The sequence below is a fragment of the Lepeophtheirus salmonis genome, chromosome 8, assembly GCF_016086655.4.
Source record: "Lepeophtheirus salmonis chromosome 8, UVic_Lsal_1.4, whole genome shotgun sequence".
NCBI lineage: Eukaryota > Metazoa > Arthropoda > Copepoda > Siphonostomatoida > Caligidae > Lepeophtheirus > Lepeophtheirus salmonis.
Window position 1 is genome coordinate 18,762,800 of NC_052138.2, and position 19,267 is coordinate 18,782,066.

General features: G+C 34.1%; 2 protein-coding genes across 4 annotated transcripts; both read left to right on the forward strand.

Moving 5' to 3' along the window:
- The first annotated feature begins 66 nt into the window (after positions 1 to 66).
- On the forward strand, positions 67 to 10,741 carry LOC121123471 (protein argonaute-2-like). Its single transcript, XM_071890499.1, is given in 9 exon segments — positions 67 to 226; positions 322 to 881; positions 883 to 1,756; positions 1,812 to 2,111; positions 2,179 to 2,513; positions 2,515 to 2,916; positions 2,974 to 3,336; positions 3,401 to 3,805; positions 10,223 to 10,741. Coding segments are annotated over 9 exon segments (3,525 nt in total). The 5' UTR covers positions 67 to 207; the 3' UTR covers positions 10,490 to 10,741.
- A 3,904-nt stretch (positions 10,742 to 14,645) lies between these two features.
- LOC121123097 (organic cation transporter protein) lies at positions 14,646 to 16,940 on the forward strand. 3 transcript variants are annotated; one of them, XM_071890324.1, is made up of 3 exons: positions 14,646 to 14,873; positions 14,934 to 15,095; positions 15,205 to 16,940. In XM_071890324.1, the coding sequence occupies exons 2-3, from the start codon at positions 15,043 to 15,045 to the stop codon at positions 16,673 to 16,675; spliced, it is 1,524 nt and encodes a 507-aa protein (XP_071746425.1). In that variant the 5' UTR covers positions 14,646 to 14,873; positions 14,934 to 15,042; the 3' UTR covers positions 16,676 to 16,940. The 3 variants fall into 3 exon arrangements, with proteins under 3 accessions (XP_071746425.1, XP_040574119.1, XP_040574117.1); XM_040718185.2 differs by having other exon boundaries at positions 15,208 to 16,940; XM_040718183.2 differs by having other exon boundaries at positions 14,647 to 14,873; positions 14,934 to 16,940.
- Positions 16,941 to 19,267: the final 2,327 nt, after the last annotated feature.

The window sequence follows — 19,267 nt, forward strand, 5'->3', positions numbered from 1 at the left end:
TTGTTATAACTGTAAGAGGTTTTGTGTGTATATAATTTAGGTGTCTGTTTCATCAAAAGTCTTAATGAGTCACTTATAAAAGAAGTATCTAGTCTATCAACTGGCCAGCAAAGGAGTTGGAGGATAAAGAATTGAATATCATTTCATTATCCTAAATATCTGCATTTACCTAAAGTTTCGTTAGACTTAAGTTAATATTATTCTACAATGGGAAAAAATAAAAGAAGTAAGTAGCCTAAAATTTTAGAAAACAAACGGTTATACTTTTGTGCTTTTGTTTCAAATTAATTAATTAATTAACTCCTTTGCTTCATCTAAAAGAGGGAAAAGGATCCAATACTCAGCAACAGGATGGAGCATCAGGATCTGGGCAAAGGCCTCCTCAACAACAACAGCTTACAAGCCTCCTGGATATCCCCACTCTCGGAGGAGCCCCTCAACAACAGGCTCAAAGGCCTCAACAGCAGCAACAACAGGCTCAAAGGCCTCAGCAGCAGCAACAACAGGCTCAAAGGCCTCAGCAGCAGCAACAACAGGCTCAAAGGCCTCAGCAGCAGCAACAACAGGCTCAAAGGCCTCAGCAGCAGCAACAACAGGCTCAAAGGCCTCAGCAGCAGCAACAACAGGCTCAAAGGCCTCAGCAGCAGCAACAACAGGCTCAAAGGCCTCAGCAGCAGCAACAACAGGCTCAAAGGACCTCAAAGGCCTCAGCAGCAGCAACAACAGGCTCAAAGGCCTCAGCAGCAGCAACAACAGGCTCAAAGGCCTCAGCAGCAGCAACAACAGGCTCAAAGGCCTCAGCAGCAGCAACAACAGGCTCAAAGGCCTCAGCAGCAGCAACAACAGGCTCAAAGGCCTCAGCAGCAGCAACAACAGGCAACAACAAAGGCTCAGCCTCAGCAACAACAGGCTCAAAGGCCTCAGCAGCAGCAACAACAGGCTCAAAGGCCTCAGCAGCAACAACAACAGGCTCAAAGGCCTCAGCAGCAGCAACAACAGGCTCAAAGGCCTCAGCAGCAACAACAACAGGCTCAAAAACCTGACCCCCCAGACTTCCCAACCCTTGAAGGAGCCTCCCAAAGCCAGGCACAAAGACCTCCTAAAGATCAAAGTAATAAAAAAAAGGTCGAAAAGCCTGTTCAAAAAGAGATCTCACAAAGTCATAGTGAACAATCACAATCCTCGGAGACTTTGTCCAATGTTTCTTCTTCTGAGAAGGATTCTTCTAAACTGATAGCAAAATTTTCTTCTTGTAGTATAGGAAATACAAGAGCGCAGTATAATATTCCACGTGCCGCTTCCATTAAAGAAAAAATGACTAAATTAGGTACCCTTGGTAGGAAAATTAAAGTCAGGGCAAATCACTACGAATTAAAGCTACAAGTTCCGGAAGTTCACCAATATCAAGTATCATATAAATTGCCATGGAAAAGGGATTTGAGAAAAACGGATAGTCCTCTTTTATTTGATGTCATTGAAAAAACGAAGCGTGCAATCAAAGTTTCTCCGGCTTCTATTGTTTTTGATGGTCAATATTCCATGTATTCCATTCATAAGTTACCTCCAAACTTTGTAACTAAAGTTTCTGTACGTGAAATACCTGAAGATGCTAGGGAGGTTGAATTTGAAGTAACGATAAAACATGTTGATACTATTGATATATCTGATAGCTTAAAAGATTATCTGTCTCCGTCTTCAAGCAGATCAAAATGTGAAATGATAGCTAAAAGTGCTCAAGTATTAAATGTAATATTAGGTAAGTGCAGATTTGTCATAAATTAAAATTTAACAAATTTTGACTCTTAAAATAGGCATGAGTGCACAACTTAGTTTTACAACAATTGGAAGGAGTATTTACAATCCTAAAGTTAAAGGATGCGTCCATGATATTGAAAGCTCCGGAAAATCTCTCTGGCAAGGTACATTTGTTTCTGTACGTTTTGCATGGAAGCCATTTTTAAATGTGGATATGGCTAATAAACCTGGTTACTCGGAATGTCCTATAGAAGAATTTGCATCCAAATGTTGTACTATGAGAGGTCGGCTTCCTAGACCTGATGAAGTATTTCGCGACTATCGGAGTCTTAAAACGGTTGAAGATGAGTTGAAAGGTTTGTATCAAGTTATTGTTGTTTGAGAAAGCGTTATTTATCATGATTTCTATATATGGTGTTATAGGGCTTAAAGTCCGTTTCAAGAGACCAGACAATAGTCTAAGAGACTATCGGTTTAATAAGTTTGTTAAATCAGCTAATGAGGAGAAAGTCGAAATCGATGGTAAAAAAATGAAGATAGTTGACTATTACCAATCACAGTATAACTATAAGTTAAGATACCCGAATTGGCCATGTTTGCATGTAGGTAACCCAAAGGCAACAATTTACCTGCCTCCAGAGCTTTGCATACTTAAAACACAAGCTTGTCCTAACTCAAAAAAACTTTCTGACGTCGAGACAGCCAATATGATTCGAAAAACGGCTGTAGCCCCCATGGACAGAAAAAAAAATTATAAGTACTAATTTGAAGAGTCTGAATGATTTCTTTAGTAAAGATAAATATGCAAATGAATTTGGAATATCAATGTCGAAAGATATGACATTGATCAATGCAAGGGTATTAGAACCACCCAAATTAGAGTATAACGGTGGAAAAACTATTGGGCCGCGAGACGGAAAATGGAATGCAGCAAGTTTGGCGTTTCAATCTGGAAAGGCTCTTCGTAATTGGGCATTATTAGATACTATTCCTTTAAGACCCAATGACAGTGAAAATTTTGTGAATGCTTTGTATCAGCATGGTAAAACATGTGGTTTGGAAATCGATTTTCCTAAAAATTTTACGGCCAGAGGTAGAGATTTGAATGACGTTGTCAAGCAATTCAAACTGGCCTATCAAGAATTATCTAAAGGAAGCGAAGTAAGATATTTCACCGTACCTTTGTTTACCCTATGTTTCATATCTTCTCTTTTTTAGAAACCACAGCTTATTATGATCTTTATGGATAATAGGGGTCCAATGTATGCGGCCCTCAAAGAACTTGGTGATGTTGAGCTGTACATTCCTACACAATTTATTCTAAAGAAAAATGTTATGCCTCATTTCAAGACAGGAGTGTTATCACCACAGACCATCCACAATATATGCTTGAAGCTGAATTCTAAGCTTGGTGGAACAAATCAAATATTACCTAAGTCAGTTCGCCCTCAAATCATGTGTCGACCTGTTATGATGGTAGGTGCGGATGTAACTCACCCTTCTCCTGATCAGAGAAACAAGCCTAGTATTGCTGCAGTTGTGGCTTCTTATGATCCCAATGCATCCTTGTATAATGTTCAAGTAGTTGATTCTTCAATTCATTTTAGATCTAATTGTACAGTCTTTTTTTTTTTTCCTCTTTTAGGTGCGAGTTCAAGTATCCAGAAAAAATAATGCTGTTTGTGAAGTTATTATTGAAATGGAAGACATCATGAAAAAATTACTCATGGAGTTCTATAGGAAAACTGCCTCTAGGAAGCCCGAGAAAATAGTTTTTTTTAGAGATGGAGTAAGTGAAGGACAATTTCAGGATGTGCTTGATAAGGAAATGTCTGCTATTAGAAGAGCTTGCCTATCTATTGACGCAAATTATAAGCCTGGAGTTACATTTTTAGTTGCACAAAAACGTCATAAGACCAGACTGTTTCCTGAAAATCCAAATGATGGTGTTGGTAAAATGAGAAATATTCCCCCCGGGACTGTAGTTGACACAGATATTGTTCATCCAACTGAATATGATTTTTTCCTTGCATCTCATGAAGGAATTCAAGTAAGTTTTTTGTTTTTGTTTCTTTAAAGGACTAATACTTATATTATACATTCTTCCGAGCTTTGAAATGTGTAAATCCATTAGTTATTGACTGAATCATTGATTGGGATGATATTTGGTAGTAAAACTCATAGATATGGAGATTCTTTTTTTTTTAGTACGACTGTTCAGAAATTATTTTAAAATTGGGTTATTTTGCCTCTGATTTTGCCAAATGTTGTCTGTAGAGGTGTGACTATTCTACAATTATCTTATTTCAGTTACTTTAGTACGAGATGTTTCACTCAATTTTTGTTTTTAAGGTATTTCTGAAATAGCAGTTATTAAAACATGCATTAAAACATTACAAATGAGTTAAATATTGGACTTTCTATGATTTCTAATTCTTTAATGTCAAAATATTAATAATTATAATCTATATTGGAGTTCTACAAATATTATCTTCAATATTTTTCTTCAAGTCAATTTTACAACAATCACTAAAATTGAAGTTTAGATCCAACATTTTATTCGTTAAAGTTAGGAATACACTTTATGACGAAGGATGTACAATAAACACAACGTAAATATTTAATATAGAAGAAAGAGCACTAGAGGAAGGGATCATAAAATGATAATTAATTGATTGACAATATTGATATTATAGTAGACAGTATTGTATATATTTGCATCACAGATTGATTAGATGAGAAGAATTAACTTTTTTCCACTAACTAGAATCATTTTTTATACTGATTAAACAGGAACTCCTCTGTTAAGTTTACCACTGGGATGTGGGTAACAACGTCTATGTATTTATCCGAGGCTGACTTGATCGTGAAGGGGAGGACAGTTATAGAAGTTTGATTATTTGTAGTTCCCACAAATTTTCCCGCAACAAAATCTACTCTTTGGGCCGAATAAATCTCGTCCATCATCAGTGTTACATTTTGTTCTCTGCTCTTCAAGCCTCTAATTTGTGCTTTTAAGTACTTTGTCGTGGATGAAGGTAATCATGTTCTACCGTAATAACACTGGATACGGTCATAAGATATCTTGGAGACGGTAGTGACAGAGCATTGGACGTATATATTTGCTCGTAGAGGCCAGAACTGACATTGTGCCATATCAAAGCAATGGAAAGGAGTCCAGAAGAATATCTTCTACCTTTAGGCTGTTTGAAGAGATGAGACATTTGCTCCATTATGAAAACAAGCTTGGAAGATTGAATTTGGTCCATTTCTGCCGAGTTAAAGAAATTAAGGAGATGTTCACAAATGTCTCTTTCTCGGTCTGACCGTCCGTGGAACACAGAAAAGCGGCAATGTTGATGGCTTCAGTGACAGAGTTCATTATATTTTCTGAATTTATGCAACGTGATACTAAGATTTTATTTAGCTCGATGTTGTTACAGAAAATTCTGAAGGAGAGGTATTCTCCCATCTCCAAGCAAGCAGCAATGTCTAGTCCATTCATATCTGAATGTATGATTTTGACAAGTGCAACTTTTGGAGTTTTAAGCAGCAAGAACCCCGAGGGCAATGATTCCGAAGAGAGTTTGTAATAGACATCTTGTGCCGAAAGAACGGTCTCTTCCATAAACATTGCATACTCCAGAGCTTCTTGTCTGTCATTCTCCAAATGCACTCTATTGGTCCTAGTTTATGGCTGTGCTGGTCTGGGAGGTGGTGAGGGTGATGAGAGGTAGCTTGCCAGATTCGTTCACTTGATGGGATGGCTTCCTCTTTCAACCGCCTGTGAATATATATCATTTATGAGTATTATTAATTACTAAAATTACAAGGGAAGAAATTGCAATATTATTACTTTCTCCAATACTGCTTATTTTCACTAGGTCTGAAGGCTCCCTATCAATAGGTTTTAGTGGTTTGATTGTTCTCATTTCCTAGAAACATGCCTAATAAACTTCACTCTTTGAGCAGAGTAGACTTCATCAATTATGAGAGTTACATTTCGTTCTCTTCTGTTCAGGTCCTTTATTCTGGCACTTAAATATTGCAAGGTTGAAACCGACAAACCTGCCTCCAGGTTGGGTTCTAAGATGCTTGGTACATGGAATTGTGAGAGTATTTGATCTATAAATTTGGTTGTAGAGGGCAGTACTCATATTTTCCCACAAAAGACAAACAGAAAGAAGGCCTGCAGTGTACCTCCTCGGTTTCGGGCTCTGGAAGAATAGTGTTATCTGATCTATTAAAAATTCCAAATTTGATGTTTGGGGTGTCTCCAAGTCTTGGGGTTCTTTCAATCTATACAGCTAGCTCATAATGACTTCACACGTGTCCTAATTAGTCCTAATTTCTCCTTTGATTCAAGATATACAACAATATTGATAGCTTCTGTAACGGAATGGATCTTATTCGATCTTTATCTAAGACAGTGGGAGACTGAAGTGTTGTGGATCCTCTGATGTCCTAGGAAAACTTTGAAGATGAGGTTTTCCTCGATTTCCAAACTTGCTTTGATTTCTTAGTAGCATCAAGTTTTACGACTTACAATTTCGGTGCTTTTATAAGTAGAAATCCTGATGGCTATGAATGTCTCCCGTGATAACTTATCAAATATATCAGTTGACGTGTACACTTCTTCCTCCTTGAACATTTCAGACTCTAAGGCATTTTGATGTTGGTGTTCCAGTTGGAGTCTTTGACTACTAGTGGAAGCTCGAGTTGGCCTTGGGATTGGTGATTAGAAGAAAATGTAGTCCGGAGGCTTAAGGATGACATTGCTTTGCTTTGGCCAAACTGAGGGGTGTGGTGAATTGGAATTTGGAACCATCACACAACTTCGTCGTATAGGACAAATACTGGACGTATTTGTTCTGCGATAAATAAATATGAGTTGTTGTTACCACGCTGGAAAGTATACTATTTTCTTTGTTAATAATTATTAATTAAATAATGGACTCAATTGAGTAAAATAAAACCAACATTAGGTCAATAAACTTCTAGATATCTTACTAAAAGGAGACAGCATCATTTTTCAAGAAAATAATTTATTAACATAATATAAAACACCGAAAAACCAATAGTAATACATTCAACACTTTAGTTTAAATATAAATATACAAATCATTTATTTAAATTCCCTCACATAATTTTTTTTAGTGCAATAAAATAATATTACACCCTGAATACATAAATGAAATGCTCATTTACTTGCATTAATATTATATTATAATATTAAATACAATAATTTTTGGACAATGAATTCAAGATACCTTTGATTCACTCTTCTATTTGCTCCTGGATTACTATTTCTCTTGAAATACTTAATTAGTTACAAAATTAAATATATTCGTAGAAAATAATATAGAAATAAACAGAAGATTTACCAATTAATAAACAATCTGTCTCATTTTTAAGCTTTTGCTCGCATTACTTACCACTAAGACATTTGAGGCACCTTCAAATTTTATATTTTTTTTTCTACAATAAATGTGGAGCTTACAATTAGAATTTTTTTTACAATTTCACCCAATGATTCATGGTGACAAGAAGTAATTATTTCTTCTAAAGTACCAGGATTGAATTCCAAAACTTTTAACCATCTTCCCAATGTCCTTAAACTTTTTAGAGTAAATCCTTATCAAAGTACCATCTCGTATCCTGTGGTACCACAAGCAATTCTTAGCTGTAATGCTTTTTATATGGTGCAAGGAGACCAGGCGGCAATATTTTTTGCATTATTGCACAGATAACTTAGCTGGTCATCATTAAATATACGGTGGATTGCCTTCATCATTTAAATCATTAATATATATGTCTGTACATACAACTATGACTAAAAAACAATTTGAGTCAATTCTACCTTAAGAATGAACAGTCGATGATGTGACATACTCCCCTAAATTAGGCGGAGTTCTTGAGTTTCTGTGGAACACTCTCGTGCATCAGGCTTGAATTCAATAGTTTGAGTAGTTATCATTTTGGAAACTGGTTCAATTATTAAAAATAAAAATCAGCATTATTACTACAATAATCATCTATACAAATTAAATTTATCAAAACAATTCATACTTTTTATAAGATTATATGATGTCAATACAATACCTGTTTAATAGGCATAAGAGTGTTCAAGGAGTATACAACGTCCCAGTTCTTTGTCATTTTCAGTTGAAGTATCTCCTAATTATGCGACTTGAGAAAAACTGAAGGCAGATACCGAGGCTTTATTTGAGCTAAACAGCGATTGATCATGTGACTTCATGGAATTAAGTGTTTTTCTTGGTTTTGCTTCTTTAGAATAAGGAAACTTGTTGGGGATTTACCAAGTCATAAATGCCTCCGTTTTCCATTTATTAAATAACAAGTATCTTCCTCTTTGAAGTGAGCAGCACATAAAAAATGCAAGCCATGTGGTTTCGTAGTTCTTCCGCCCCAGAACACGAAACCAAGCCTTATTTTGGTGTAAATCTTTTGGAAAACAAAACGAAAACACGATATCGATCAGCTTACTTTTCAGCTGTCCAATGCCCAGACTCTCCTATTCTAAGACACTGTTAAACTGTAAACAACTGCGAGCAATCCTTCGTAAATGATATGTAGCTGATAATTTTCCTGCATGACATATTAACTTCGTTTTTAGGTATTTATATTATATGTCCAAGCTTCAAACTTTAGTATATACTCTAGTATCTTAGCTATGAATCTGAATATGATGAAATATTACGTATTAGGTTAGTCTAATTCCAAAGGACTTATTGACCAGTGATACCTTACTATTACTCAAGATCTTAGTTGAAGCTTGAAGGAATGTAAAAAACTCAATTGATAAAAAGAATGGAATATTTCAACTGTAAAGACTAAAACAAAAATGCGGTGAATATGTTATGAGGTAAAATTACCTAGAACCAAATAATCATTTCGTAATAGGGAAGAATTGCCCTACAGCTACCAACTGATTTTGGTCTTTTTTATTTGATAATTTTTATTTTCAGAGGAAAGGTTTCGTGATAAAATAAAAGTAAAGTATGAACAATATATATAACTTAAATCTTTCATCAATAATTAAGAAAAAGAGAGGATCGAAAGGATAAAGGATGTTTACTTGATTAATAATATTAATATGATAGTAGACAGTATTGTGTGCTTTCCATTTTTATTTTTTGCTAAATATTATGAATTAATTTTCCCTTATATAATAATAGCATATCTACTGTTTTTTTGAAGGGCTGATTCTAAAATATTCATCAATACAGGTATTTTAAAATTTTATTTTAAGTAATGAAATGTACACATCATTTGCTATATTTTTTAAAATAAATGATAAGCCAAAAATAATTTTAAAATACTAAATAATTGTACTACAATTGTTTATTACATGCATATGCCAGAAAATTTATGACTTTTTATAGGTGCAGCTCCATTTTGGCTATGATTAAAATATAAAATTATTTTATTAGGTATTTTTACACCAACTATAATTTATAAAGATTTTATTAAGTGTTCCAAAAATGGTTTGTTGTATTTACATATAAAACAATGGCTATTCAATTACTGCTTAACAAAATGATGAGGGGCATCCTCTAACAAAAATACTTTCTATGATTTATTTTGTAAAATTAAATTTTCTATTCAAACATTTCAATGATTATTACATAGGAAAATTAAAAGTGTATTAGAAGAAAATAGCAAAATAATAATGTATTAACTAGGCTTACTGGAATTTTTTACATTTAATTCTGTCAACTAGATGAGCGAATGTGAAACCAGTACACTAGCTACATCTTAGTGTGAATATGAAGAGGTAATTAATTATAAGTTACTTTATCACAGATAGAATGTATTTTTTCCACTACACTACTATTATAAAAGAAAAATTAATTAATAATACTCCGTGATGAAATTAAAACGGCACGGACACAATACTGTCTAGTATAATATTATTAATCATCATTCATCCCTTCGATCCTCTATCTTTCTAAATTAACTCTTTTTTAAAATTTACTTTATATACATCCTTTGCCAAAAAGATGACCCCTAAATTTAAAGGATAAATTATTGGATGTTTTTTGCTTTATTTTGTAATTAGCTAGTAGAAAAATGTTAAAGGTAACATCTGTAGCAATCCCAGGTTGAAACATTCACACTAGTCAAGTTTTTTTATAAAAAACTTTTTTATTTCCGTTCAAAAATGTTGTCTTCGTGGAAGAGATATTAATTGAAGCAAGCGACTTCACATAAATTATCTAAAGCTCATAAAATAAAAAGGGATTAATATTGTAGAAAGTCAATTTGATATTGGTATTTGATTTTTAACTATAAACAATACACTTCCTCCTACATGCGGTTAAGTGTGTCCACTCCACTCCAGATATTAGTAGAACTTATAATATAGACATTTTTGGCTATTTAAAAAAATAATTTGATAAAATGTCCTATCCACAACAATATTTATTTCTTCTCTCTTCGACAGGGAACGACCAAACCTACTCATTATCATCTTTTGTGGGATGATAATAACCTGAGCATGGATCTTCTTCAAACACTGACATATTATCTATGTCACTTATACTCTCGCTGTGAAAGAAGTGTGTCGTATCCTGCTCCAACGTATTATGCGCATTTAGCAGCATTTCGTGCTCGACATCATCATAATCGTCTCATTGATATGAATTTAAGTGAAGATCCGAAAATGTTAGAAAAGATCCAAGGAATGCAGCTGACTAATTACTTTGTTTAGTAATTTATTTGGATATCTACTTTGTATTGTGTATTTTATAATATGGAAATCTTTTTTGTTAGAAATTAATCCCTGTTTTTGTTTTTTTTGTTTTTTTTGCCTCAGCATACGAAAATACATACATAAAGATATTATCTGTACCTATAATGATAATTTAAATATAACTATTTTATAATCTGAATTAATTTGTTACTTGAAATTTACTGAATGTTTATTATAAATTAAAGGATGAAATACATTATATAAATCTAAGTTCATTTCCAGTGAATTATAACTGAAAGATACATTTTTTTAATTCAATATGGCCTCCCTCAGCCTCAATGACTGGGAACGCCCTATTCCTGAAGGCCACACAAACCTTACAGATATAGTCTCCTGACAAGTTAGCCCATGCGGCCTTGACGGCGTACTGCATAGATCTGAGAACCGTGAGGCTTGTCGGAGGAATCTCCGTCGACCTTTGCCTAGATGGAATAATCCAAAGGATTAAGATCAGGGGAGCTGGGAGGCCACATGTTCTTGGGTATATTCAAAAGAGGTTTGCCTCTAGACAACCTCTTTCTCATTTACGGCCGTCGTAATGAGATGTTTGTTCCCTGGATTTCTAGCAAGACGGGTTTGACACTGTTCGCTTCCATCCTTACCCTGACTTTCTGGAGAATTTTCCTTGCATTTCAAATCTCTTTTTAATGCCAAGGAAGATTGGCCGGCTGATCCTGAGGTCATTAGCAATCTCAGTTGGGGTCTTCTGATGCACGAGCATTTCTAGCTCAAGAATTCTTTTGCATAAACAACACTAATAGAAGAACTACCCACCATCTAGAGTTGTAGAAAATATGAATGGAAAAGCGGATACTTATTTTTTTTACAACCTGAACAGAATTTTCTATTATTTCAATCATTTCACAGACACTGTTCGTATCAAAGATGGCGTAAACCCTAGATACATGCTATGTCGTTCAGTGCCTTGATCTTTGAAGGAAAAAGTTGTAAAGTTACTTCGAGAAATGGAAAGAAGAGACGCGTTAACGAAGGTTGTTTCGCCCGAATGGGCTTCTCCAATTGCTACTATCGTGAAACTAGAAGGTAAGGTCCATATTTATGTAAAATTTTCGAGTACAATTGCCTCAGTATTGGATAAACAACTAATTTATTTGTTTGGTTACCCAGATATTGTTATTTTTCAAAGATAGATTTTAGACGATTCTACGAACAGTATGTACTAATTGTCATTCCAACATTGTTGTGTAAAGTACAATTTTCTAACTCAGAAATTTTGGTGTTTACATCATAGGCAGGACAATATTTTCATTGGGTTGTGATACTGCAAGTACTGTTTCCAATATTAATTTTGTATAATAGCGTTTTAAATGTGCATGAATCCCGGGACTACCATAGTAACTGTATAACGAAAAACATTAATATATAAAAACTTAATAATTTTTACAGTATTACAAAAGGCAAAATCAATTTAAACGCATAAATTCACATGACCACAGCTGACATTAAATCATGCAATAAATTTGCCCACAATTAAAACTTTGAATAATCTCTAGAATAGCAGAAGTATTATGTTGATAGCTTATGTTAAATTTTGGCGTGCTTATGTCAAACTGTATCCGGGTAATGAGGAAAAAAAAAAGAAGTGATATCCCCGGTCGTCCTTACATATTGAAAACAGCTTATCGGAAAAGAGATAGATTTATACTGAATTAGTATATTTTGTACTTCCAATCTCTTTTTTACATGGTTAAAGCAAAAAGAGAAGAGATCCTTTTTACCTAACTAATGCTTGTAATTCTATGTTAACTATGACACTAAAGGTACGGCGACGCTCTATATACTACTACTACAAACGAATAAGGTATGATAATAATTAAAGATTGTATTTACATTGCACATATTAAGTAGTTGGCTTGGAGTAAAGCAAGTGGCCTATGTTATTCAATATTATATAATTATTAGTATTCATAAATGGATAGACATAAGTTATAACACATTTACACCACATAACACACTGTATTGTACTTACAGTTATATTAATTATTATCGTTTTTTAAGTTCGCCCGTTTTTATGGAGTTGGCTAGCTAAAGAGTATATTTTCTTTTCCAAAGCTGTTATCATTATTATTTAATTTGTGAGGAGGGAACTTCTTTTTTTTTTTACCTTTATTCATTTCATACATGTGGAAATATACAGAACATAAAGTTAATATAATTAAAATATGAATTGCTAGAAGGATTTGCATTACACCTTAAAATATTATACTGATTTTCAGGGTTGCCATGTTGATTTTCAGTTATTTTTTTAATATACCCAAAATATGAACGATTTTCATCACTATACATTTGTGTATGACTGTACTTCAATGAATAATTTTACAAAGATTCCTGAAGGATTTGAGACATGTACTTAAAGTTATTTAAAGTACAAATCTTTCTTTTTTTCAAAAAAATTCCCATGTGTAGCATAGACGTGGGTGGATATATCGGATCGAAATCGGAAAACCGAGATATTGGCAAAAATATTAACGAAAATTCTTAGAAATTCCGATATATTAAAGCATAAATAATCAGTTACAAAAAACAAACAAACCTGTGCTCTTTGGCTTACGTACAAGTCGAGAAAATGGCACTTGAAAGTGATCGACGAATTTCAATTCGTGCACTTCTTGACACTGGAAACCCCCCTGATCGAAGTCTCCAAGCAGTTGGGCGTCATCAGGACCACCGTCTACGGCGTCATCAATTACGAAACGTTGGAGATGAATAAGGTATCTTTGAAGAAGGTCAAACTGGACTCGGAGGAGTTAAAGAAAGGAGCCCTGGCCGATTTCCTAAAGTCCATGAGGGTCCACGTATGATTTCTCGGAGTTTCACACCAGATTTTCCAAAGAACTATCAAAAAGTGGGTGGAAAGAGCCTTTTGCAGGCGGAGAGGCTCACGTTCTTACAATAAAAGATTTATTCACAGTATTTTCCCCTTATCGTATTAATTTATTTTATTAACGAATTACGAATTTGGAAATTGAAGCATTCTCAAAAAAATATTTTAACAATCTATGACAAAACTATTTTCATTTTTGTCGATTTTTATTTTCTCTGAAAATGTATTTGTATTGTTATGGGCTGCCGATGCCCTGGTACTTGAAAATTGAACATCCAGCGACAAAGGTTGATGAGTTGAAGAAATTATGCGACAGGTTTTAAATAACCTTGTGCTTTCAGAGTCTTGACAATGTCGAATTTTAAGATCTCTTACAAGTATAGCAGATAGAAAAAAGTTCACGGTACAATCTTTAATATCTTCAGGATGTATTTAATTCAGTTCTCATTGTAAAGACTGTGGCAAACTATTTAACTCTGCAATTCGTGTTTTTAGCAATTGTCAGGCTCTGCAAATAATGAGAGAGAAATATATTCTGCTCAATTTGAAGGGAGTTACAGAAAAAGAGGTATTTCCAATTATACTGTTTGGATTATCGAGTAGAAAAGTTAACGTTCCAGAAAAAACAAAAGAAATATAATTTTAAATAGCAAAGCTTTTATTGCGGAGAAACTGACACAGTCGAAATCCATAAATGTGGGGAATTAAGAGGGATTCTCATTGCTGCTCCAGTATGTTCGCTATACTGTTTTTACAATGAAATTTCAGATGATAGTATCTCAACTTGGAAGTTTGCTAATTAAATTTCATCTTTCATTCTCAGCAAGATACTAGATGGGATGGTGGTTTTGTATAAGATTATTTGCAATTTAAAAAAGTTCAAAGTTTTAAAATCAAAATAGTTTTTGCTTGTTTTTTTGATATTTTTTTTAATTTTTATAAAGTTGTTGTTGGTTTAGTTTTTGTCATCGTTATAAATAATTTTACTTGAGTGCATTGTACTATTTTCTTGTCTTTTTTATTTTATTGTAAAGTCATTTTAAACTAAAATGTTTATTTAAATCTGTATGATGGGACTTGTCTGGATAAATAAAGAGGGGGAAAAAATATTTGTACATATATCCACAGTATATTTAAAAACTTGATTTAATTAAATCATTTTCACATCCCGGTCGAACATGAAGATTGAGGGTGATATGAATTACTAATAAAAGTTTCTAAAATACAAGAAAAATTCAATTAAATTCCGTGTTGTTTGAGGAGGAGAAGGGGATGTACGAGAACGCCAGTTTAATGTACTAAACTTTAATTAGTGTTCTCCATTTCTCCAGTCTCCCTCCTCGTTATGTAGTATATATAAGTACTGAGGATGTTACTCATTTTCTTTATTGTTATTCGTTTATTTTTATATTTGAATCAGTCTATCTTAGGCCTCACTTAATATAGAGGAAAGGACATAATCCTTATGGATTAACAAACTTTGATTCACGACAAGAGGTAAGATACAGAAGTTAATACAGAATGTGCCTAAAGTAATCCTTAAAATAATCCGTTTAGATATTTGAATCATGGGTGCCACAGAGACGCAAAAGGCTATTGATTTTAATTCCATACTGGATGAAATTGGTGGATTTGGAAAGTGGCAAAAAAAGAATTTTTTTCTTTTATGGTTGACATCAATGGCAGCAGGCCTTGCCGTTGTTGTCTTCTCATTCACTGGTAATGTACCCAATCATCGATGCTCCGTTCCATTTTGCGAAAATTTGGATTCAGACTTCAATGCTTATAAAAACTACACAAACGTTAACAAAACCCATCTATTTCCTAGTAGCTGTACCTATTTGAGTAACTCAAAACTTAAAGAACCTGTCGTTCCAAGCACAGAAAGCTGCAAGACTTACTTAGACACAATTTCCAAAGTAAATGAACACAATATCAACCAATCATGTGACGCGAGGTCTGTTATCTACGACCTTCATCAGGGAGTACGTTCCAGCATATCTATGGATAGTGGCTGGGTTTGTGAACATGCGTATATTGGGAAATTAGTTGGTGCATCCTATATGATAGGTATGCTCATTGGATCATTTGTCCTTGGTATTTTTTCAGACAAATTTGGTAGACGGTTGGCCCTAATCGTATCTGTACTTCTCGTGAGTATCCCTTCCACACTTGCATCCTTCGCACATAACATTTATATATTTACATTTCTCCGAATACTCACGGGAATGGGAGGGATTGGATGTTTCATGGTCTGCTTTGTCTTGGTTGTCGAATATGTAAGTTTGGAATATACTCTGCTTATTGGAATAGCTATTGAGATACCATTTGCCATCGGAGAGCTAATCTTGGGAATTGAAGCCTATTTTGTGCGGGAATGGGTGTATCTTCAATTAGTGGCCTATACCCCATTAATTGCTCTATTGGGTCTTTGGTTCATAATTCCAGAAAGTCCAAGATGGTTGTTGTCAGTCGGAAGAGAAAAAGAGGCCGGGAGTATTATATCTTCAGCTATCAAAGAAAACGGTAAAAATATGGATGTAGATTTGCTCATGTCTCAAAACCAGAAAGCTCTTCAAAATAGTCCTGGGGATATAGAAAGTCAAGGAGGTTCATTCATGGACATGTTTACACCTGTTCCTATGTTACTTCGCTCCTTAAACATGTTTTATCAGTGGTTCAGTGTAACTCTCTGCTACTATGGTCTTTCATTTGCCTCAACCAGTCTCTCAGGAGATATTTATACGAACTTTGCTCTTACTATTATTATAGAAATCCCAGCACACATCGTGTGTATGCTTCTCATGGATTGTTGGGGACGTCGCCCCATATTATCCATATTTCAAATTATGTCTGGAGTGTCTTGTATTATAGCCGGACTTTTGTCTGTCTATACAGACTCCTTTCGTTTCTCCGTTCATATATTTTTCTTCCTTCTCGGAAAATTTGGTGGGACTGCATGTTTTGCAATAGTTTTCGTGTACGCGGCGGAGCTTTTCCCAACAAATATTCGTAATACAGCCATTGGATGCTGTAGCTGCGTTGCTCGATTGGGTGGGTTCTGCGCTTTTATTATTGGGCTACTCAAAAGTGTATGGGGTCCTCTTCCCATGATTCTTGTTGGTATCATTGCTTCTGTGGCTGGAGTTCTGGCGCTGGGATTCCCAGAAACAATTGGATCATCCCTTCCTGAAACCAAAGAGGACGCTCTTAATATTGAAAAAGGCAAACGTCGAGGGTTTTTTGAGTACTCCATACCCTGGTGGTATAAACAGAAAGTACATTCTGAAATTGAGTGAAGCTTTCCTTGATTGTTCCTTTATCGTACCGTATGTGAGTAAATAATGTATAATTTCAGAATGTGTTTAAGCGGATATGTATGTTTATTTGGTTGAATGGTGATTGTGATTTTACATACATATTAGACTATAATTAGATAATTTCACACAAATATTCATAAATTTATCTCGACGTATTTCTCTACATATTTTATTATTTACATTAAGAGACGTTATCCACCATTCAAGGATGGCAATAATAAATGAATAGCAGAGGTATACATAATTATTACTTAATTATTTCTATTTCTCAACGAATCAGATACTACACACGGCATATTTGTTGTCAGCTGTCGATTCCCTTGTTTCACTTGATACGTCATAATTAGAGATAATAAGAGATAAATAGCAAATGATATGATTGACATATTTGGGTAACTTTTTTTTTCTTTTACTTTTTGGAAGAAAGGTTCCCGTGATACAATAAAAGTAACGACTTGTACATACAGAATAAATCCACGAATGCTATTGATAAGATGAAATAAATCTTTATTAGAAAAAATAGTTATCCATTGTTGCCGTGGAGTTTTTAGCGCTTTTATGGACTCTGTGACAAGAATTCTTTTTATGTATTGTGTATGAAGTGCATATGTAATGTAGACAAGATTTATGAAGACATCACTTATTAGAGCTGTGTATGTAATCGCTTATTTATGAGTAATTTATATTGATTTTCAGCTTGAACTTTGAACTAAATATTAGATTTAAGCTTCTTAGACAAATAATGTTTAAGCAGTTTTTTTGGACAATTACATAAAATTAAAATAAAAGCAATGTGTGTGCATTAGGATGTCCTGAAACAAAATAAAATTGAATGAATCTAACCCAATTTTTGTATGTGGCTGAATATAAGTATAAATAAGATTTTTTTTTTTAGATGCATTTTCTTCTTTTTGCACACCATTTTTCCGTCAAACCTGTCACCTATTTCATGCTTATTTTATGAATATAGTGTACATACTCACAGTCACAGTAAAAACATTCTTAAATATATGTTAATATTGTCTAATTGGTGGGGAATAGAATAGAGGTCTGCCCCATAAATTTTGACTTTTAAATAGTAATAGTGTTCAAAAGTATTTCAAAAGTAGCATTCTTTAATCTTGTTGCTGGTTTAAATTGGATTAATTTGCTTGATTCTGGCTAATAAAATATTGGAGGATACGCCAGAACTGCATTGAGCAGTTCTGGCGTATCACAACCAATCACTCCGTAAGGTAATTGTATTTTTTGGTGGCAGCATGGAGTACTTCTAGCTTAAATTATCGGACACTGACCTTTATGCTCGCTGGATTAACAAAGTAGTATAATATATGAAGATGGCTTTATGGAAAACCATTCTTGTTGGAGGAGCCGGAGATACGAAAGATTCGTGGGATAGTCTCATTTCGAGCAATCATGTACAACAATTATTGGTTTCAATCTTCTTTATCCACAGACAGAAATGATCGAATGGAATCGACGTAGCTCATGGCCATTGCGCTCGGGATAAATTATTCTCTTGAACTCAGATTCTTGGTCAATAGAAACAAATATACTTTATGTATATGGATTTCACACAAGATTCCTAGGTTATATGAAATAAATGTAATAACTAATACTATAATGTTGACTTATACTGAATAAGTGCAATTCCATCTGACTGATTAAAGGAACATTAAAAAAAGGATCTAGACATCTACAAGTTATTACTCAAATCTGAAAGGTATCAACCATTCTTAAGTTTTTAAGGTAAATTAAAATTTTAAATGGACAACAATATTACCGAAGCTCTTTTTTTGGGAGTAGGTACATCCAGACCCCAAGTGTCCCTCTAGTTTGAAGAAAGATGGAGGAGAAATAACTACTTTTAGATTGAAAATATCAACTATAACTCCATAAAATTTGTACTATTTTTGTCGTTTCTCATCCCTGAGTTATACAACCATGAAATGTTTCCTTACAAAAATAGGTTTTTGTAATTTGGTGTCTTCAGATTATTACTAAACCTTTGTGGTCCCTCACGGAGAAAATGATACATCTATGTTTCTGCGATACGGGTTTACCCCTATCTGAGTTAGAAGAAGTAGCCAAGACACTCCACTGGACTCGTCGATGTCCTATTGAAACTGTCTGACTGGGAGATGAGAGACGGAGGATGGCAAGTTTTATTGAAAGGAAGAGTTGGATCTTCTCGCATAACAGCTCACAGATGATTTAATAAAACGTAAGAACAGCTAAGCTGCTCTCCAACAAAACATTCTTCAAATTGTGAGGCATATCAGGTTATATTTTGATTTCTTTTATTTTTACATAACAACAGGTCATATTTTATACTACTCTAATTAATAATATACATGCATGGTGTATACAGGAAAACGCGTGCATGTCCATGTTGATTAATACAATGTATAATTTATTTCTATGACTAACTCGTATATGTATTACTACCTAGGTAAAACTTAATTTTTTGTTGAATATACTCAAAATTAGGAACAATATACAGCTCACGATTTTCAAACAATCAGAGAGGTCAAAAAAATGATCGACTCCTCTTATAATATTCATGTCCAC